This window comes from Bison bison, unplaced genomic scaffold (genome assembly GCF_000754665.1).
Source record: "Bison bison bison isolate TAMUID 2011002044 unplaced genomic scaffold, Bison_UMD1.0 scf7180017864180, whole genome shotgun sequence".
NCBI classification, from domain to species: Eukaryota; Metazoa; Chordata; class Mammalia; order Artiodactyla; family Bovidae; genus Bison; species Bison bison.
Genome location: NW_011494752.1, coordinates 605,330 through 626,565, shown reverse-complemented (window position 1 = coordinate 626,565; position 21,236 = coordinate 605,330). Strand labels below are relative to the sequence as shown.

The following is a 21,236-nucleotide window of genomic DNA, read 5'->3' as shown; positions in this document are numbered from 1 at the left end:
TCCCCCCGCCAGGGGCGCCCCGTCGGGCCGAAGTCCCCGCCCCGCCCCAGTGCCCGGCTGCTAGCAAGCACTGGCTTCAGACTCCAGCTCTGATTCTAAAAGCTGAGTATCCTTGAGTAAGTCACTTGGCCTCTCTGAGCCTCAGCGGGAAACAACGGAAAAGTGGAAACAATGACCTCTACCATGCAGTGGTGCCTTTCTTATTGTGATGATTTGCACGGTGCGGGGTGTAGAATTTGTGGTGCACGATCGGTGAGCAGCAAATGCTGTTCCGTTCCTACCCCACCCTCTCTTCGAAGATGCTCCCTGAGAAGTGATACCCAGCCTGGCACAGGCCTCTGCTCGAGCGCTTGCCCCACTGTCCTGAGATGATGGGTTCACACAGCTGTCTCCCCATTAGACTTTGGGGAAAGGGATCCCCCTTACAGGGCAGGGGCACACTGTACCCAGAGTAGGAATGAAAATGGAATGTGCCCTCTCAGATATCTGGGAGGCTAGAGAGCTGAGTGCTGGGGATAGGTGGGTGGACACTTCGGAAGCTCAAGCCTCAGAGTGTCTGCTGCATCTGGGTTGGATCCCGGAGTGAAGCAGTAGTCTAGAGGCCACACCCGGAGTCACTCCTCTCTGGGCTCCATCTGGGGTGGCAGGGCAAGCTGCTCCCCCAGGTCTTCCCCCGATTGTGTACCCTTAGGGCTGAGAGACCTCCTCTTTGCCCCTAGGGCCGTGCCCCAGCTCCTGCCCCTGCCTGCAGGTACCGCTATTACCAGAATGTGTGCACACAAAGCTACTCCTTCCTGTGGTGGGACTGGGCCCGCTGGGAGCAGGAGATCGACTGGATGGCGCTGAATGGAATCAACCTGGCGCTGGCCTGGAGCGGCCAGGAGGCCATCTGGCAGCGGGTGGGTGCCAACCACACCCCAGGTGTCCTGCCTGCCCCACATCAGCTCAGTATCTGGCACAGAGACTAGGGCTCCAGAAGTGTTGGTAGCAGGAGTGATGGCTCCAGCCTCCCAGCTTCCATGGTTGAGACACACTCATGGGAGGACTTCCCCAGGGCTGGACCCCAGCACCCCCAGTAAACATTAAGAAGCCAGGTTTCCCTGTCTCCCCACCCCACCTGGGTCAGTCAGCTGCTTCTCTGGATTCTGTTTCATTAGCAGCTATTGCTTTGCCTTGTCCTCTTCCTCTCCATCCTTCTTCATGGCGCCAGTTCAGGCTCTCAGTCTCCTCTCCTTGGTCGCCTGCCCACCACAGCCTCTGAAGAGCATCAACCAAAAAATAATGCAAGAGGCTGCATATAAGAAGAGTTTATTTGGGAGACTTTACTAATTGCCATTTGGGAAACACAGGCTCAGATACCTGAAAGAGTGCTCTGAGAAAGAGAAGTAGGGGCTTTTTTTTGGAAGCCATGAGACTGTTAGAAGTTCCCTGATGGGAATTGTGACTGACAGACATTGATTGCAAGTTATTTTAGGGTAAAGGCCTGATAAGTATCTTGAGTTTCTAGGAGGCCTTTTGGATGACTTGATCAGATTAAAAAGTCAAATTCCATTCTGGCTGAGACATGCATAAATTACACTTCTTTAGTGACCTCCTGGTCATTAGCACTTAGAGAGCTCTCTTAAGAAATATTTTCCTTTCAAAACAAGACTCCTGGCTCTCAGAGTTGTACCAGAGTGTCATTTCTGAAATGTGAATCTAGGGGAGACCTTCAACTTTGAACACACCCAGGAGTTCCCTGTTACCATCAGGCTCTGCCCAGCCTGGGAGCTTCCATGGCTGAGCCCTGAGAGCTCTGGCTGCACCTGGGGCTGCTTAAGCTCCTTGCAGAGCTGCCCTCACCCATCATGCTAGGCTGCTTGCTCCATGAAGCCTTCTAAGCCCCTTCCCCATTTGAGGGAGAACCCCTCTGTGCCTCACCCCACCTATGCACCAAGAGTGACATTCGCAAACTCACCTGCTAACTGATCTATTTCTTCTGGACTGTGGGCTCCTTGCAGGCAGGGATCAGAGCTTGTCTTAGGAACTCTAGGGCACAGAGAAGAGAGGGATGTGTGTTTGTCGAGTGAATGAATCAATGAATAGAGATGAGTGATTTATATGTGTGGGGCTTGCCTTCCTCCTCAGGTGTATCTGGCCTTGGGTCTGACCCAGACAGAGATTGACGAATACTTCACTGGTCCTGCCTTCCTGGCCTGGGGGCGCATGGGCAACTTGCACACCTGGAGTGGCCCCCTGCCCCCATCCTGGCACCTCAAGCAGCTTTACCTGCAGGTAAAAGGATGGAGAATGGAAGGGGCAGAACTAATGCTGGATAGTCACAGGTCTGGGGTGGGAGTAGGGGGACTCTGTGTGCCTTGGGAGAGAGGAGACCTCCCCCTGGCGGGGCGGGGTGTGGGGGCGGCGGGCATGCTCACCACCACCCCTTCTGTTCCTCCCAGCATCGAATCCTTGACCGGATGCGCTCGTTTGGTATGATCCCTGTGCTGCCGGCATTTGCAGGGCATGTCCCCAAGGCTCTCACCAGGTGATGTACCCCACCCCCACCCCCTCCCCATTCAGCTCAGAGAGAGAATTTATGTTCCCCTGCGAGACACTATTTGAAGAAAAACTCAAGCTCTGGATGTAGGCCTGGGCTTGATTCCTAGTTCTGTTACTGACTAGCCATGTGACCTTGACTGCTCTGGGCCTCAGTTTCCTCACTTGTAAAATATATGTATGGCTTGGCACAGAGTCTTAGCAAATGGCAGCTCTTAGTGATGGTAGGGGTGCTCCTCTGCTCCTCTGTGCTATACACATCCTCAACTGTGGCTGGTCAATTTCTTCAAGGCCCAACTGAGACCTCCTCTCCTTCAGGAAGCCTTGCCAGGGGCCCCCAGCATCAGTTATCACCTTCCTTGGGCCTATAAGTGCCTGGTTCCCACTGCCCTCAGCGCTCAGCACATGCTGCTGGCCCCACTGGCCACTCCTTGGCCTTCTCAGCTCGGCGGCAAGAAACTCATTCGTACATTTAGCCGACGTTTGTCAGACTGTCTGGGGCTGCCAGAGCAGGCCCTGGGCTGGGGGCTAGGGATGCAGCCACGAAGGTGCACAGAGACCCTGCTCCTGGTGGGAGACACGTTGCCAGGGGGATACAACCCAGTGATAAGGAATGGATGTGGCCCAATTCTCCATCAAGGTCACTTCTGCTTGGGGAAGAGAGGAGCAGCAAGGGCTCAGCGCAGAGGTGGTATCATTTATTTAAGCCATAGGGAAGGGCTTCTTGTTGTTCCGTCACTCAGTCCTGTCCGACCCTTTGCCACCCTGTGGACTGCAGAAGGCCAGACTTCCCTTCCCTGGCGTTCACTATCTCCTGGAGTTTGCTTAAACTCATGTCCATTGGTTGGTGATGCCATCCAACCATCTCATCCTCTGTGGGAGGAGGAGAGACAGCCAAAGCTTTCCAGACGGGACACGAAAAGGATGTCAAGGAGTAACCAGATGCATCAGCAGGGAGGGAGGAAGCGAGAGCTCCAGGCCCAGGGCACAGCATGGGCAAAGGCCCAGAGGCATGAGGGCTCCCAGAACGGCAGGTGTCAGTGAGGCTGGAGGAAAGGACTGCATCGGCCTCAGACTGTAAATGTCTGAACTGTCACCCCCTCCCCCGCACTAGGGTGTTCCCTCAGGTCAATGTCACCCAGATGGGCAACTGGGGCCATTTCAACTGCTCCTACTCCTGCTCCTTCCTCCTGGCTCCAGAAGATCCTCTCTTCCCCCTCGTGGGGAGCCTCTTCCTGCGGGAGCTGACCAAAGAGTTTGGCACGGACCACATCTACGGGGCTGACACTTTCAACGAGATGCAGCCCCCGTCCTCGGAGCCCTCTTACCTGGCTGCAGCCACCGCTGCTGTCTACCAGGCCATGACCGCAGGTACGGTGCCAGTGGGAGGTGAGAAAGGGAAGTCCCCTGGGCCCTCGAGATGGAGGTGGCAGAGGTCAGGGGGTTGGGAGGAGGGATGGGGAATTGTAACACCTCACTGTGACACACAGCACTTTACCATTTCCCAAGCACTTGTACACAAACATCATCTCATTTAGTCACGCTGTGATTGAGAGGTGAGCCCTGGAGCGGACACCCTGCTCCCTCACTGGCCCTGCCACTTCCTGCCTGCGAGACTTGCAGCAGCTCCCCTCCCTCCCAGTACCTCGGCTGCTTCATCTACAAAAGGGGCTCGCTCATAAATAGACTGATGCCCGGCCCAGAGTAAAGTGTCATTAAGTGCTGACCATTGAAAATATTCTATTTGGTCTCTACCTCCATGCTGAGGGCTTCTCAGGTGGCGTTAGTGATAAAGATCCTGCCTGCCAATGCAGGAGACACGAGAGATAACAGGTTCAATCCCTGGGTTGGGAAGATCCCCTGGAGGAAGGTGTGCATATCCTCTCCAGTATTCTTGCCTGGAGAATTCCATGGACAGAGGAGCCTGGAGGGCTACAGTCCACAGGGTTGCCAAGAGTTGGACATAAATAAGTGGCTTAACACATGTGTATGCTGGTAGGCTAGAGGTTAGAGATGTGCCCCCAATCAATAAGGTGCCCTTCCTGGTACACAGATAGGAACACAGCACTCCTCCCAGCCACTAACAAGGGAGGGCAGGAGAAGGGCCAGGTCAGGGATGGCTTGGGGAGGCCTCTGTGTCAGCTGGGAAGGGGCAGATTGGGGTGAATTGGCTCAGGCTTCCTTGAGCAGCGGTGCTCCAAGTGTGGTCTGGGACCAGCAGCGTCACCCCAGGGCCTGTTGGATTGCAGGTTCTCAACCTCCCCCATCTCCTGAATCAGAATGAGGGGGGCTGGGGCCCAGGCCTCTGGGTAATTCTGATGCTCCCTGAAGCTTTGCAGTACTCAACTGGTAGTCCCAGGGGAAGGGTATGTGTGATGAAATGTCCTGATAACGCGGGTGGGGAGATGATTTACAGGGACATGACAGAGTGTGATAGAGTCATTTAACTTCTCTGGACCTCTGTTTCTTCATCTGTAAAGTGGGGTGAATACTCCGTGCCCCCCCTCTCCTCTCATCACCCTCCTGTCCTCTGCCTCCCACAGTGGACCCTGATGCTGTGTGGCTGCTCCAAGGCTGGCTCTTCCAGCACCAGCCTGAGTTCTGGGGGCCCGCCCAGGTGGCGGCTGTGCTGGGTGCCGTGCCCCGTGGCCGCCTCCTCGTTCTGGACCTGTTCGCTGAGAGCCAGCCCGTGTACGTCCGCACAGCCTCCTTCCAGGGCCAGCCCTTCATCTGGTGCATGCTGCATAACTTCGGGGGCAACCATGGCCTGTTCGGGGCCCTGGAGTCTGTGAACCAAGGCCCCACAACTGCCCGCCACTTCCCTAACTCCACCATGGTAGGCACGGGCATGGCCCCCGAGGGCATCGGCCAGAACGAGGTGGTCTACGCCCTCATGGCCGAGCTGGGCTGGCAGAAGGACCCAGTGGCCGATTTGGGGGCCTGGGTGACCAGCTTTGCAGCCCGGCGGTATGGGGTTTCCCATGGGGATGCAGAGGCAGCGTGGCGGCTGCTGCTAAGAAGTGTCTACAACTGCTCGGGCAAGGAGTGCCGGGGACACAATCACAGCCCACTGGTCAGGCGACCATCCCTACAGATGGTCACCACTGTCTGGTACAACCGATCAGATGTATTTGAAGCCTGGCGGCTGCTGCTGACAGCCACCTCCACCCTGGCCAGCAGCCCAGCCTTCCGCTATGACCTGGTAGACGTGACCCGCCAGGCAGTCCAGGAGCTGGTCAGCTTGTACTACGAAGAGATGAGGACCGCCTATCTGAAGAAGGAGCTGGTTCCCCTGACGAGGGCAGGAGGCATCCTGGCCTATGAGCTCCTGCCTGCCCTTGACCAGGTGCTGGCCAGTGACTGCCACTTCCTGCTGGGCAGCTGGCTGGAGCAGGCCCGACAGGCAGCAGTCAGTGAGACTGAGGCCCATTTCTATGAGCAGAACAGCCGCTACCAGCTGACCCTGTGGGGGCCAGAGGGCAACATCCTAGACTACGCCAACAAGCAGCTGGCAGGACTGGTGGCTGACTACTATGCCCCCCGCTGGCGGCTCTTCACAGAGACGCTGGTGGAGAGCCTGGTCCAGGGTGTCCCCTTCCAGCAGCACCAGTTTGACAGGAACGCCTTCCAACTCGAACAGACCTTTGTCCTTGGCACAAGGAGATATCCTAGTCAGCCTGAAGGAGACACAGTGGACCTGGTCAAGAAGCTGTTCCTCAAATATTACCCCCGGGCTGTCTCCTTCTGACAATTAACCACTCTCAAGCCACCTTCTCCCCAGACTCCAAACCTGAGCAGGTTTCCAGGGCCTGGGGCTGGGCAGGTGTCACAGGAGCACCGCAGGCCTGAGTGAAGGAACTCACTGACCCATGGGGTCAGGCGCGGACTATCTGGAGGGGCTGAGCTGCCTTCCCCCACATCCCAAATTCGGGATCAAAGTACTGTTTTAATACAACTTAATAAACTGGTAAATCACCTGGATGGGTGTGTCAGAATGTCAGTGCTGGACTTCTTGCGGTCCAGTGGTTAAGACTCCTTGTTTCCACTGTAGGGGGTGCAGGTTCCATCCCTGGTCAGGGAACTAAGATCCCACATGCCATGTGGCACAGCAAAAACAAAAAAAGAATGTCAATGTCATGATGCCAGCGAGGACTCTGGTCTGTAGCCTGGGCGCTGGTGAGGTCAGGTCTCCCTGCCCGCTTGCCTTGGCTTCCTCAGTGTTTTATTAGTTTTATTGGTCATACATCCAGAATTGATTATATAAATCTTTCAAAATAATGAAATATTACAAGGATAGAATACAGTTCAGCTTTAATTGACAAATACTTGACACGGAAACCATTTTTACAAATACTTGTTTTTCTTATAAGAATACTTCAGAAAACAAGCCTCTATATCGCTTACAGCAAATTTTATGGAACTTTTTTCCCCTTTAACCGTCATTTTAGATTTCCTATCACAGAACATCTGACAGACCATAAACCAAATTATAATCAGCTGCTGCTGCTTTGTCTAGTCTTTCCTGATCTGAAAGAATTCATGTATTCAGGCTAGAAGAGGTAATTAAAACATTCCTTCCAAATCTAACTTATATCAGGTTATCACTGTGCTTAGTGAAGAATCTTTTCATTTTTCACTTAGGCTAGTCTGGTTAGTGTTCACCCCTGCTGTTTCAAGCAGAAGGGATAAGTCCTTATATTCCTAAGAGTTTCTAAACTGCAAAAACAAAACCCTAGAAGCAACCATTAAATACAAATATTTAGAAAGCTAAAACATTTGCTAATGATGAGAAACAGAATACTTTAATTTTTAAAATTTATTTATTTGGCTACCCTGGGTCTTAGCTGTGACATGGAAGATCTTCCGTCTTCCTTGCGGCGTGTGAGGTCTTTAGTCATAGCATGCAAACTCTTAGTTGTGGCATGTGGATTCTAGTTCCTTGACCAGGGACTGAACCCAGGCCCTCTGCATTGGAAGCAGGAGTCTTAGCCACTGGACCACCAGAGAAGTCCCAAGAACACTTTAAGATTTGAGAACACTCCTAGTTGAAGAAGAAAGTGTAAGGATATGGCGCGCTCACACGTGCTTAGTCAAGTCCGACTCTGCCACCCCATGGACCGTAGCCCCCCTGGCTCCTCTGTCCATGGTATTCTCCAGGCAACAATATTGGAGTGGGTTGCCATTTCCTCTTCCTGTGGATCTTCCCTACCCAAGGATCAAACATGAATCTCCTGCATCTCCTGCATTGGCAGGCACTGAGCCACCTGGGAATTCCAAAGGATGTGGCAGTAGTTTTATATTGATAAAATATTGAAAAAAATGAAAAAAGTGAATCTTACATCAGTGGCATATCATTTCTAAAGTGCCAGGACATACAGAATCTTAAGAGACTGTGTCTAGCTGAACTATTTGACATTTTTCTGCTGGTGTGACTTTTTCTTTTTTGGCTGTGCTGGGTCTATTGCTGTGTGAACTTTTCTCTAGTTTCTGTCATGGGGGTTATTCTCCAGTTCCAGTGACGGGCTTCTCACTGTAGTCACCTCTCTTGTTGCAGAGCAAGGACTCTAGGGCACATGAGCTCAGTGGTTGTGGCTCCCGGGCTTTGTTGCTCCGAGGCATGTGTGTTCACTCCCTCCAAGGTTGGATTACATCCCTCACCAGTCAAAGCCAGATCAGGCTGCTTCCTGGCTCACTCAGCCACCAAGCTTCCTCAGCTTTAATACTAACTCCTATCTTTGAGGCTTCCCGGGTGGCGTAATGGTAAAGAATCCACCTGCCAATGCAGGGGACACAAGAGACATGGGTTGGATCCCTGGGTCAAGAAGATCCCCTGGAGTAGGAAATGCAACCCACTCCTGGAGAATTCCATGGACAGAGGAGCCTGGCTAGTTACAGTCCATGGGGTGGCAAAGAGTCAGACACCACCCAGCAACTGAACACACATATACACACCTGACCTTTGAACCAAGAATACCCTTCCAAAACACTTTCACACCCTCAGCCGCTAACTTTGGCAAAAAATTGTCCCTGTGGTACAGAGGCTTGCTGGGACAGAGGCTTGCCAAGGCAAGATCTGCCCAGGGCACTCAGCGCCCACATGGGAGCTTCATACCTCCTGTGTGCAAAACTTCACCCTCCCTCTGACTAACAACTTAAAGAAGGGGCTTTCTAAGCCAGGGGCCCTCTTCTCTGCCTTGACCTGGAGAGCAGGCCAGGGACCCACAGGAGGGCTCAGCCTTGAGATTGTGCTGCAGACATAATAAAGGGGTGGGGACCCTGGAGGGCAGGGGCGGAGCGAAGCAGGTGATATCCATCCCCGGAGACCAGAGCCCAGCATATCCGGGATCTCTCCCTGCGCACATCCCAATGGACCGCACTGTGGTACTCATCACCGGCTGTTCCTCCGGCATTGGCCTACACCTGGCCCTGCGACTGGCGTCCGACGCGTCCCAGAGCTTCAAAGGTACCTGATGGAACGGGGTGGAGAGAAAGAAGCAACTCCTTCCCGACCTAAGGGGGCCTAAGTAAGGCTGAAAGACCGGAATTCAGAGCCTTGTCCTCTCCCTGAACCTCCAGTGTATGCCACGATGAGGGACCTGGCGTCACAAGGCCCACTGTTGGAGGCCGCCCAGTCCCGAGGGTGCCTTCCCGGCTCCCTGGAGACGTTGCAGCTGGACGTGAGGGATGCAGATTCCATAGCCGCTGCCCAGGCACGCGTGACCGAGGGCCGCGTGGACGTGCTGGGTGAGCCTCCCGGCAAAACAAGCCCGAGAGCCTTCTTCACTCTGTGTCCAAACCAAGATGTCCCGAAGCCCACGGAGCACTGGGGGGACGGGCGGGAAGGAGGGCCGTGCGTGAGGCGGCAGGGTCGGGTCTCTCTCCCCGCAGTGTGTAACGCAGGCCGGGGCCTGGTGGGGCCGCTGGAGGCACACAAGGAGGGCAGCGTGGACGCCGTGCTGGACGTGAACCTAACGGGGACCGTGCGGATGCTGCAGGCCTTCCTGCCGGACATGAAGCGCCGCCGCTCGGGACGCATATTGGTGACCGGGAGCATAGGCGGCTTGATGGGTGAGCGGAACGCGGCCAAGGGCCAGAGGCGCGCGGGGCGGGGGTGGCTCAGCAGGAGCGATGGGGAAGAGGGAGTCCAACAAAAGGGGAGGGGCCTGGTGAGGCTGCCCCGGGACCCTCCGGCGCCCCTCCCCGCGGACCCCTTCCCGGACGCGCCCCAGCAGACTCCTCTCCCTCCCAGCGCTTCCCTTCAACGCCGTTTACTGCGCCAGCAAGTTCGCGCTCGAGGGTTTGTGCGAGAGTCTGGCGATTCTGCTGCAGCCCTTCGGGGTCCAGTGAGTCACCGCCCTGCCCCGGGGACCCCCTGACCCCTGACTTTGGGAACCTCAGCACCCCATCTTGTTGGAACCGCTCTCAGGCATTCTCCCCAGTGCGGCTCCCGTTGCTTGTGCGCCAGGCACAGTACAGGCGCTTGGCGCGCGTCCTCTCGTTCCACCTGTCCACCCTGCTGGTGAGGCGTCGGTATTGGGCAGCTCAGGCCCAGAGAGGCTCGGTGACTGACCCAAGGTCACACCGTTTTAAGTGACCCGGCCAGGTTGGCATTCTGACGCCAGAGCCTCACTCACAACCTCCAAGGGATGTGGGGGCGCTTTTCCGGCTGTAAACCCGCTTTCAAATAAATGCTCGCAGCCCGAGCCCCCCTCTGGCCCTCCCTTCTGGGCTTGCATCCGCCCGCGCTCACTCGCCGCTCTCCGGCCCGCAGCGTGAGCCTCATCGAGTGCGGCCCGGTGCACACCCCCTTCCCCGAGAAGGTGGAGGGCGGCCTGGGCGGGATGCTGGACCGCGCGGACGTCGAGACTCGCGACCTCTTCAACCGCTACCGTCGCCACTGCGAGAGGGTCATACGTGAGGCGGGTCAGGACCCGGAGGAGGTGGTCGAGGTAAGGGCCGAGCAGGACTGCGGGAGCGGGGGTGGCCCCCGGGTTCTCCAGCCCGTCCCCGGCCAGCGCGCCTCCTCCCGCTGCTGCAGGTTTTCCTCCAGGCGCTACGCGCCCGGCGCCCGGCCCTGCGCTACTTCACCACCGAGCGATTCCTGCCACTGGTGCAGCTGCGCTTCTCTGACCCCAGCGGCTCCAGCTACGTCGCCGCTGCGCACAAGTCAGCGTTCCACGACAAGGCCGCCGAGGGCTCCGACGGCGCCGGGGCGGAGACAGAAGCCGGTAAACTGGAGGCATCTGAGCTCCGCGCTCCTCTCGCCCCGCAATAAAGGCCTAATCCGCTGCTGTCTCCCGCGCTCTCCTTTGCGGCCCCGGGGGGTGGGGTGCGTTTGGGTAACGGAAAGGGGCTTTGACTGGGCTGACCTACGTGACCACGGGCGCGCACAGTGGGTGGATGATCGCGAAAGACGGTGTTAGCCCGAGTGATACCTCCGGAAACCGAGGCCCAGAAAGGGGAAGAGCTAGCCTAAGGTCAGGCCTCAAGTTCCCCGAAGGGCAGGTAGAGCATTCCCTATATTCTTGGCGTAGGGGTGTCTGCAGCCATTGGAGTTAGGTGGACCTGGCGGGGGAGAGTCGGCTTGTAACGTGGCTCCCAAGAGTCACGGAACCTTAGGCAACGTTCTGACCTCTCTGAGTCTGTTTTCTTACCTGAAAAATGGGTATGATACCTATGTGGGGGCTTCTCAGGTGGCGCAGTGGTAAAGAATCCGCCTGCTAATGCAGGAGACACTGGTTCGGTCCCTGGGTCAGGAAGATCTCCAGAAGGAGGAAATGACAAGCCACTCCAGTACTCTGGCCTGGAGAATTCCATGGACAGAGGAGCCTGGAGGGCTTACAGTCCATGGAGTCACAAAGAATCAGACACAACTGAGCGCTGTAGGCACACACATATCATGGATTGTGGTAAGAATGAACTGAGATAGTGCCTCAAAGTGCTGGTATTAGAGGTCTTAATAGCAGGCACTGTCTAACACTGTTACTACTAGGGGTATTACTATTGTCATTGTGTTTCCCTGTAGAAGCCAGATGTGTAAAAAAGAAACAAGGCTAAATGAGCAAAAAGGAAACAGCCCCACTCATCCCCTCCTTGCCCCCTGCCCTAGACAACACTCAACAGGAGGGATCCTGACCCACCCAGAAGCTGACTCACCAGGAGGTCTAGCTGAGGCTGCAGACCTCCTTCCGGAAGCCCGCAAAAGGAGCTGGAGTGGCAGGAGCCACTGAAAGGGCCTGCAGGGTTGCAGAGACGATCTGATTTCCTCTGAGGTTGGGGCTGGAGGAGGGGTGGAGACAGAGACTAGATGGGGAGGTTGCAAACAGAGGAAAGTAGTAGGGATGCTCCAGGAGGAGCTTAATAAAGAAGATGCATTAGCGGACTCGTCAGGTACGAACACAGTACTCTGGGTAATGGCACAGGCGCCTTGCACGATAATGTCCAGAGGCATCCTATTTTGGAGGACAGCTTTCTCATTAGAGACCTCAGGACAGGCTTTGTTGGTTATCATTTAAGGCTTGCTAGGTGCCGTCAGTAAGGGCATGTGTGTGCTGTAACTTTCCCCAGGCCAAAGGAGGGAACAAAGACCGCAGTCTAATGATTTGTGACAGTGAGCACAGAATGCGCTCACATGGCCCTGAAGAGAAGACGGCGGCAGGCTTAGGTACTTGACCTGGTTGTGCATGCCATGCGCATTGACCAAGGATGCAGCACTGTCAGATGTGAGCACGGGGCATGGTGGGAGGTGCTGGGTATGCCGGACCAGACCTTCATCTTCTCTCTCCGTTTTTTGGCCACGTGACTTTTGGGATCTTAGTTCCCTGACCAGGGGTCAAACCTGCACCCTCAACAGTGAAAGAGCAGAGTCCTAACCATGGGACCATCAGGGAATTCCCACCTTCTTCCCTTTTTTAATGGTGCATGGTCCACTCCAAGTAGAGTATGTTTCAACAACCAATCCATCACTGGCTGGGAACTCCGATGGATGCCCCCTGACTCCTTTGGCTGTTCCTTTGGGCATTGTGTAGACCACATAGGTCATGCTGTTACTGCATGAACCATGTCACTATATTTCAAGGGCAATTGGGTATTCTTGGCAATACGCCATCCCATCCAGGCTCTTCAGTGATTGCTTTTTCAATGCACCCAATCTGTTGTATCTACTGAAGGGTCAGTTTCTAGAGCTTGTACCTAGGCAGGGGATCAGCTTCCTGATTGCTAGGAGATGTCAGTGCCTTATGAACCAGAATGTGGAAAACGGTGAGGACCATCTCAGGTTCTTGCATACGAACACAAATGTCTTCACACATCTTGACCTTACCAGGGCTTATCCATCTCTCAGCTTCCCCTTGTCCAAGCTGTAGGGTAAACCCCTTTATTTATTTTTATAATCGCCAGAGTTTATTCACGTTTCACCAACTGTACAGGCAAGTGAGTGTGTGTGTGTGCACGCAAGTGCAATTCTTTTTTTTTAATTCATTGTTTTAGTTTTGGTTCAGCTGGGCCTTCATTGCTGTGTGCAGACTTTCTCTACTTGTAGCGAGCAGGGGCTTCTCATTACAGTGGCTTCTCTTGTTGCGGAGGGGTTAATCGTTTAGAACAGCACAACTGTTCTGCATTCAGCCCATTGGCTGCTGCAGTTCCTTCCTGTTTCCATCTAGATGATGTCATTGTTGGGCAGAATAGCAACTGCAGTCCAAGTGGGTGGGGTGCCCTGGTTAGACCCATCTGTATACCAGGCACCAGCGGGGACCCCTGCTCCCACCACACCTCTCTACGAGCTGCAGGGGCCACTCCAGGTATAGAGGCATCTCCACATTCCTCAGGGCCAAGTAGCACTTTGAATGTCTAGAGACAGTGGACTGGTACACAAGGTACCCTTTTGTTGCAAATGGCCACTTAGGTAACGTGGGGGTTGAATCCTGGCAAAGGTGGGTTGATAGAACATAGTCTCAACCCTGCTCTTGACAGGGAGGGAAGTTCTTACCATGAAAGACTATTCTTTTCATGAGAGGCTCTACCTGATGGGGTGTTCTGTGTACACTGCAAGGAGGCTCTATGGGGGTGTATTGGGGTTTGTCCCCACCCAGAGCTAGGGTGCTCTCGCCTTCTCTTGTCTCTGCCGCCATGTGTTTGGAGTCACAGATGCCTCTAACTCCAATGGTGTCCCTGCCGGGAGAGGCCCAGTGCCTTGATGTGTTTCACTGGTATTCTTGCTGTCTCAAAGGTGGCTTGCTGCCCTGACCCCCAGCCCCACGTGTGCTTTCTGTTTACCAGGTGGGATAAGGGATGGAGGTACCAGGCCGGGTGGGGAATAAAAGTCCCTCCAAATCCCCCACAAAGGCTTGCACCTCTTTCTTGTTCTTAGGAGTTGGAAAGGCTTGTAACTTATCGATCACAGCTTCCGAGACACGAAACTCTATGGGGTTGTCTGGGCCTTGAATTTTCTGAGAGCTTACCACCCATCCTCTCCTCACTGATGTTCCAGCAACATCTGCAGAAGGTCCTGAAGCAGAGGCAAGTCTGCATATGTTAACATTATATCATCAATGTAATGGGCCATTTTACTGATGTGGGGAAGGAGTATAAAGACAAGTCTGGGGCTCCCATCCCACGACATGTGGAGGGGTTGTGCAAGTGACCATTGGGAAGCCTTGAAAGGTCCATTGTCACTCCTCCCACATGAAGGTAAGTTGATGCCAGGTGTAGAGTGAAAAAAGCATTTGCTAAGCCCAGTACTACATGGTAGGTTCCTAAGATGGCAGGGGTGGCATTGTTGGGCACAGCCACGTGCATGGGGGCTTGTTCAACTCTCCTTGGCCCACAGTCAGCTGCCATGAGCCATCTGGCCTTTTTAGCAACTGTACCGGGCTGATGAAAGAATTAAGGGCAGGGTGTACCATTCCCATGCAGTGCAGTTCTAGAATAGTTTCTTCTGTTTAATTCCTTAAGCCCTGCCCACTTGACAGTTACTGTTCATCCCCTACCGTTCCCAGTTGGTGTTGCTTCATCGCTGGTTCGATTACTTTAACCCTGATTGACTATGCCAAAGCCTTTGACTGTGTGGATCACAATAAACTGTGGAAAATTCTGAAAGATAGGAATACCAGACCACCTGACCTGCCTTTTGAGAAATCTGTATGCAGGTCAGGAAGCAACAGTTAGAACTGGACACGGAACAACAGACTGGATCCAAATAGGAAAAGGAGTACGTCAAGGCTGTACACTGTCACCCTGCTTTTTTAACTTATATGCAGAGTACATCATGAGAAACGCTGGGCTGGAGGAAGCACAAGCTGGAATCAACATTGCTGGGAGAAATATCAATAACCTCAGATAAACAGATGACACCACCCTTTCGGCAGAAAGTGAAGAAGAACTAAAGAGCCTCTTGATGAAAGTGAAAGAAGAAAGTGAAAAAGTTGGCTTAAAGCTCAGAAAACTAAGATCATGGCATCTGGTCCCATCACTTCATGGCAAATAGATGGGGAAACAGTGGACACAGTGGCTGACTTTTCCTGGGCTCCAAAATCACTGCAGATGGTGATTGCAGCCATGAAATTAAAAGACACTCCTTGGAAGCAAAGTTATGACCAACCTGCTGCTGCTGCTGCTGCTAAGTTGCATCAGTTGTGTCCGACTCTGTGCGACCCCATAGACGGCAGCCCACCAGGCTCCCCCGTCCCTGGGATTCTCCAGGCAAGAACACTGGAGTGGGTTGCCATTTCCTTATCCAATGCATGAAAGTGAAAAATGAAAGTGAAGTCGCTCAGTTGTGTCCGACTCTTAGCGACCCCATGGACTGTAGCCTACCAGGCTCCTCCATCCATGGGATTTCCCAGGCAAGAGTGCTGGAGTGGGGTGCCATTGCCTTCTCTGTGACCAACCTAGACAGCACATTAAAAAGCAGAGACATTACTTTGCCAACAAAGGTCTGTCTAGTCAAGGCTATGGTTTTTCCAGTGGTCATGTATGGATGTGAGAGTTGGACTATAAAGAAGGCTGAGCACCGAAGAATTGATGCTTTTGAACTGTGGTGTTGGAGAAGACTCTTGAGAGTCCCTTAGACTCCAAGGAGATCCAGCCAGTTCATCCTAAAGGAGATCAGTCCTGGGTGTTCATTGGAGGGACTGATGCTGAAGCTGAAACTCCAATACTTTGGCGACCTGATGTGAAGAGCTGACTCATTTTGAAAAAACCCTGATGCTCGGAGGGATTGAGGGCAGGAGGAGAAGGGAACGACAGAGAATGATATGGTTGGATGGCATCACCGACTCGATGGACATGGGTTTGGGTGGACTCCGGGAGTTGGTGATGGACAGGGAGGCCTGGCATGCTGCGGATCATGGGGTCACAGAGTCAGACACGACTGAGCGACTGAACTGAACTGAACTGAGGCAGAATTCCCTGACAGAGGTTTGCAGAGTTTGACCTTGTAGGATATCAATGACCACTATGTTCCTTGTATTGGATATTTTCAGGGTGTGTGTGAGGGCAGGGAGAATGCCCAGTTTGTTTTGTGAAAAGGACCTTCCTGATTGCAACTCTTTGCCCTCTGTAATTCAGTGGTACTGAGGGAGCCTGGAAAACTTCTGAGGGTGACTATGTGTTAGAGTATGTCCGGGGAATTCCACGGCAGTCCAGTGGTCAGGATTCCGGCTTTCACTGCCATGGCCCAGGCTCAATCCCTGATTGGGAGACTAAGATTGCACAAGCTAAGCTGGGCAGTGTGGCCAAAAAGGAAAAAGAAATTAAGGTATACTGGCTCCAGTATCCACTGAAGCTGTCCCCTTTTACTTCTGGAAGATCAATCGGTGTTGAGCTCCAACCAATTGCCTCCAATGGGTCTCACCTGGAGGCAATCTCGGCCTGCATCCTATAACCTGGGATATGGAAGGCACCCACCTTGAATAGGAGTTTCTCCAAGGCCTCTGCTGGGGTTGGCATGGCAGCAGGGATTTAGGGGCAGGTAGGGCAGGTCTGAACAGTTGTTCAGGTTTTAAGGCTTTCCACAGGCCAACCAACACAGCACTGGATGGCCAGTTTATATTTTCCTGTGCAGTCCTGGCAGTAATGAGATCAAACCACATCAGCTTCCAGGTTACTTTTACCATCTTTACAGCCCACTCAAGGATATTCGTCTCCCGCCTTTGCAGTGGTTCACCCTGCGTGGTTCCTCAAACAAGCTCACTAGACCAGCCTGCGTGTCCCAAGATTTCCCATGCAGGTGCTTCTTTGCCAAGGTCCATTTCTTCGGTCTCCTGGTCGGCTTGCCACCAACGTCGATTTGTCAACTGGGGGCAAAGACCCCCAGAATAAAGAAAGAGGCAACCACTCTAGATTGGAAGGTGGCAGGTTTAATAAGCAGCGGGAACTTCCCAGACATCCAGTGGTTTAGACTAAGCCTTCTAGTGCAGGGGGTGCAAGTTCAGTGCTACATGCCATGGAGTGTGGCTAAAAAAGTTGTTTGTTTGTTTGTTTTTTTAAAAAGCAAGGGAACTTACACACAAGGCTTGTCATGGTGGAGAAAGAAGAGTAGATCTCTGCAGCTGTCCACCAGAATCTCCAAGTTTCTATAGAGGCCTTAAGTGGGTTCAGTCACCTAAACCATCCAGGTGGTCTCAACAACATGGTGCCCTCTCAAGGCTGCATGCTTGAAATAGGTCCCACTGGAGGAATCGTGGGCAGACTACATTCCAAGGACACGGGAGGGGTGAGCTGCCTCTGATTGCCCAACTCCAGCTCAAGGGTCAATTGGCAGTCACGGGAGCTCCTCCAACAATGATTCTGTAAGCATGTGAAACAGTGTGTCCAGATGTTTCAGGGAATTGCCTCACAGTCTTTATGGCTTGCTTCCTCAACTGGGTCCTCTCTTTTTTAGTTTTATTTTTGGCTGCACTGGGTCTTCATTGCTGTGAGGGCTTTTTCTAGTTGCAGTGAGCGAGGGCTACTCTCTAGTTGCGATGCATGGGGTTCTCATTGTGGTGTCTTGTTGCAGAACAAGGGCTCTAGGCTCAAGGGCTCAGTAGTTGTGGCACAGGGGCTTAGCTGCCCCTTGGCATGTGGAATCTTCCCGGACCAGGGATCAAACCCGGTCCCCTGCATTTGCAGGCAGATTCTTAACCACTGGACTTCCAGGGAAGTCCTGAGTCCTCTCTTTAAAACCCAACTTAAGATGTCTCTGCAAGAAGACTGGTCTCAAGGCCTTTGTGGCACTAAAACTCTTCCATCATTGACTTCAGGACCAGATCCAGGTTCTGTGAGGCCAGAAGCTTGTACACTTTGGGAGATCTCTTTATGATAAAAACAAAATTAAGTGTGCAAGTGAGCATTTATTTAGTATGAGAACAGAAACCACAGCACATTACTATAGTGGATCTTGGAAATTGGTTTCCCTCCGTTTTGAGATCGCCCTGGACAATTTACCTGAAATGTTCCTAATGGCAACTTGGCTTTGTCTTCCCACTGCTGCTGCTGCTGCTGCTGCTAAGACTACCAGTTCCAGCCTCTCCAGCACTCTTTGTGTGCTAAGTCACTTCAGTCGTGTCCGACTCTTATAGACCGTATGGACTGTGGCCCACCAGGCTCCTCTGTCCAAGGAATTCTCCAGGCAAGAATACTGGAGTGGGTGGCCATTTCCTTCCCCAGACCAGCACTCTTTAGCCTCATGGTAAATTCTCGCCACTGAGTCTCCTCCCCCAGCCCCGCTGCCTTTTCTTCCTCCCACAGGGACCATTCTCTGGCAGCTCTACTGAGCTCACACGCAGAGCTCTCTTCTTCCTCCTCTCTCGGGAAAACTGTCATATCACTGGTTCTGGGTGATGTGGAGAGCACTGCACGGGAGCCACGACACATGGCCTCTGTCCTTACCTCCCTAGATGTCCCTGGAACATACAGGGCCTCAGTGTTTCCATCTGTGAAATGGGGACTTGGACAGAACTGTTCCGTGACCAGATCCTTAGATTGGGAGGGCGTCAGGAGGGCTCTGGGGACGCCGAGCCCTAACTTAAATGCTACCCTATGACACATCCCTCCATCTCTGTCCCCGCGATTTATTAAGCAGGAAAGCCAGGTGTTAGTTCCGCCTTTGCCGCTGTTTCCCGAGTGACCTGGCTGAAGCCAGTCTCTTCTCTCAGAGTCTGAAGGGCACCCGTTAAGCAGGCTTTCAAGCCCGCCTTGCCCTGCGTGCGTGCTAAGTCTCTCCAGTTGTGTCCGACTCTTTGCGACCCCATGGAGTGTAGCCCGGCAGGCTCCTCTGTCCATAGGATTTTTCAAGCAAGAATACTGCAGTGGGTTGCTGTTTCCTTCTCCAGCGGCTTTGCCCCACTCCGCCCGGTTTCCGTGAGGTTGGGTTTGGCAAACAAGTTTTCACGCACCTCCTACGCCTCAGAGCTCCGCCCCTTTGCAACCGCAAGCACCCCCCCCCCGCCACGCCCCCGCCTGCCTTCTAATAAAAAATCTCGCGAGAATCCCTCGCCGAACCAAAGCTGAGATTTTTGGCCTTTCTTAGGTTCCGTAGTTTCGAGTCACAGCTCCGGAACTTGTGTTAACCGGTCGTGGTTGGGGAAGCCTCCGTGGTAGTGCAAGTGGAACCAAAGCCCGGAGGTCTCAGTAAGTAGGACCCGAGCCTGAGTGTCCTCTTCTAGTCCCCTCCTCCAATTCCTTGAAGATGCTGGTGCAGCTCAGCAAGAACGCCCGGGATTTCTGGATCCCCAGTCTTACGACGCAGGGGCTCCTGCCCAGTTCCTCTCCCCACCCCAGGATTTTGATTCAATTCAGCGAATTCACCGCTCTGAGAGATGATAAAACCGAGATTAGAACACAGCCCGGAGGCGCCATTTACCAAGCCCAGTCCCCTTTCCCAGATTCCTCTCGATTGGCACTGAGAACCCCGTCCCTGCTCCAGGTCTCCCTCTCTTGGGTCCGAGTCCCCCTACAGTTTTCGGCCTCAAACACATAACGCCCATTCACCCTCGCCTCGTCTCCCTGACTGTCCGCAGGCCTGGGAAGGATGGCCGTATTCCGGTCGGGCCTCCTGGTGCTGACAACGCCGCTGACTTCCCTGGCCCCTCGCCTGGCCCCCATCCTGTCTTCGGCAGCCCGGCTGGTGAATCACACGCTGTATGTACATCTGCAGCCGGGCATGAGCCTGGGCGGCCCGGCTCAACCCCAGTCCAGCCCCGTGCAGGCCACGTTTGAAGTTCTCGATTTCATCACGCACCTCTACGCAGGCGCCGATGTCCACAGGCACCTGGACGTCAGAATTCTGCTGACAAATATCCGAACCAAGAGCTGTCTCCCTCCCCTACCCACCTCAGTCCAGAACCTGGCCCACCCGCCGGAAGTGGTCCTGACTGACTTCCAGACCCTGGACGGAAGCCAGTACAACCCGGCCAAGCAACAGCTCGAGCGTTACGCCACCAGCTGTTACAGCTGTTGCCCGCAACTGTCTTCAGTGTTGCTGTACCCAGATTACGGGCCTGCAGTGTCCCCCGCGGGGTCCCTGGGCGTCCACTTACCCTCCACCATCAGGCCAACCTCCCCTGTGGCCAGGTCTGCAAAGCAGCCAGTGCGTGGCCACCAGCGGGGGGCTGTGGGCGGCACCTTTGACCGCCTCCACAATGCCCACAAGGTGTTGCTCAGTGTCGCGTGCATCCTGGCTCAGGAGCAGCTTGTGGTGGGAGTGGCGGACAAAGACCTGCTGAAGAGTGAGTGACAAGAGACTCTGGATCCGGGCAGTCTAACCCTCCCCCCGCAGGCCAAGACTGAGGAAGGGGGCCCATCCATTACTTCCCACCCCTCCTAAATGTCACAGTGCCTGGGGCTCAGTTCGCACTGAGGGGATATGTTAAATGAATAAATGCAGATTTTTTGGTGTGTGGTCTAGTCACCATTCAATCAGGATCCCCCAAATGTGGAGCCAAAGAATCTGCACTTATAAACAAGTTCTCCAGGTGATGAATCCTAAAGTCTGAGCCCCTGGGAATAAATGGATGAGTAAGCTGTAGGTAGCAGTGCCACGGGCAGTAAGAGGAGGCTCTAGAAATTCTCTGGCTCTTGGAATTCTTAATCTGACACCTCCTGGCACTGCCAGTTCTCTGCACATGTGCCAGCCCCTGCAGCAGTACTGTGCTTGCCTGCTGCCTCCTCCTCATAGGCCCCTTCATCCTGCCCCCACCTCCCCTCTGGAGATAGGATGCTTAGGGACACTCTTCCCCAAACTGGCCCACCCTCATCCTCCTCGGTAAGAAGATCTCGCTGTTCTGGGCTCCTTCCCTAGGCAAGTTGCTCCCTGAGCTGCTCCAGCCCTACACAGAACGCGTGGAACATCTGAGTGAGTTCCTGGTGGACATCAAGCCCTCCTTGACATTTGATATCATCCCCCTGCTCGACCCCTATGGGCCCGCTGGCTCTGACCCCTCTCTGGAGTTCCTGGTGGTCAGCGAGGAGACCTATCGTGGGGGGATGGCCGTCAACCGCTTCCGCCTTGAGAATGTAACCCCTGAGGGCAACTGGCAGAGGGAGTGGATGGGGATGGGGAAGGCCACTGGGGGCTGTTGGAAGTACTGTGACCCCAGAGGAGGGAAGAGAGGGCTGAAGGTGGTGGGAAGAGGCAAGGAGGAACTGGTTCCCACCTTGCCCTCTGAGGCAAGCTCCACCTCTGGGGTAGGCAGGGGAGGAGGTGATAGATTTGTCCT

At 54.0% G+C, this 21,236-nt stretch overlaps 3 protein-coding genes across 3 annotated transcripts in view; all 3 read left to right on the top strand.

Annotated features, from left to right (window-relative positions):
- NAGLU (N-acetylglucosaminidase, alpha) overlaps window positions 1-6,516 on the top strand; it is a gene marked incomplete at its 5' end in the record, with an annotated part of 6,748 nt that extends 232 nt beyond the window's left edge. Inside the window, 5 exons of the mRNA XM_010843101.1 lie at window positions 752-899; window positions 2,128-2,274; window positions 2,442-2,527; window positions 3,653-3,909; window positions 5,082-6,516. Of these exons, the coding sequence (XP_010841403.1) occupies window positions 752-899; window positions 2,128-2,274; window positions 2,442-2,527; window positions 3,653-3,909; window positions 5,082-6,286 (1,843 nt within the window). The remainder of the gene's footprint in view (window positions 1-751; window positions 900-2,127; window positions 2,275-2,441; window positions 2,528-3,652; window positions 3,910-5,081) is intronic.
- A 1,809-nt stretch (window positions 6,517-8,325) lies between these two features.
- HSD17B1 (hydroxysteroid (17-beta) dehydrogenase 1) lies at window positions 8,326-10,827 on the top strand. Its single transcript, XM_010842511.1, has 6 exons — window positions 8,326-9,001; window positions 9,115-9,282; window positions 9,427-9,606; window positions 9,788-9,881; window positions 10,310-10,487; window positions 10,577-10,827. Exons 1-6 carry the CDS (start codon window positions 8,905-8,907, stop codon window positions 10,811-10,813), a joined length of 954 nt encoding a protein of 317 aa, XP_010840813.1. The 5' UTR covers window positions 8,326-8,904; the 3' UTR covers window positions 10,814-10,827.
- Window positions 10,828-19,032: 8,205 nt separating this feature from the next.
- Window positions 19,033-21,236, top strand: part of COASY (CoA synthase) — a 4,219-nt gene continuing 2,015 nt past the window's right edge. Inside the window, exons 1-3 of the mRNA XM_010842510.1 lie at window positions 19,033-19,149; window positions 19,539-20,246; window positions 20,819-21,073. Of these exons, the coding sequence (XP_010840812.1) occupies window positions 19,550-20,246; window positions 20,819-21,073 (952 nt within the window). The 5' untranslated portion in view covers window positions 19,033-19,149; window positions 19,539-19,549. The remainder of the gene's footprint in view (window positions 19,150-19,538; window positions 20,247-20,818; window positions 21,074-21,236) is intronic.

Coding starts and splice junctions, on each gene's coding strand:
- HSD17B1 (XM_010842511.1), top strand. CDS start 8,905: ATGGACCGCACTGTGGTACTCATCACCGGCTGTTCCTCCGGCATTGGC. Junction 9,607..9,787: donor GAGCATAGGCGGCTTGATGG/GTGAGCGGAACG, acceptor TCTCCCTCCCAG/CGCTTCCCTTCAACGCCGTT. Junction 9,882..10,309: donor CTGCAGCCCTTCGGGGTCCA/GTGAGTCACCGC, acceptor TCCGGCCCGCAG/CGTGAGCCTCATCGAGTGCG.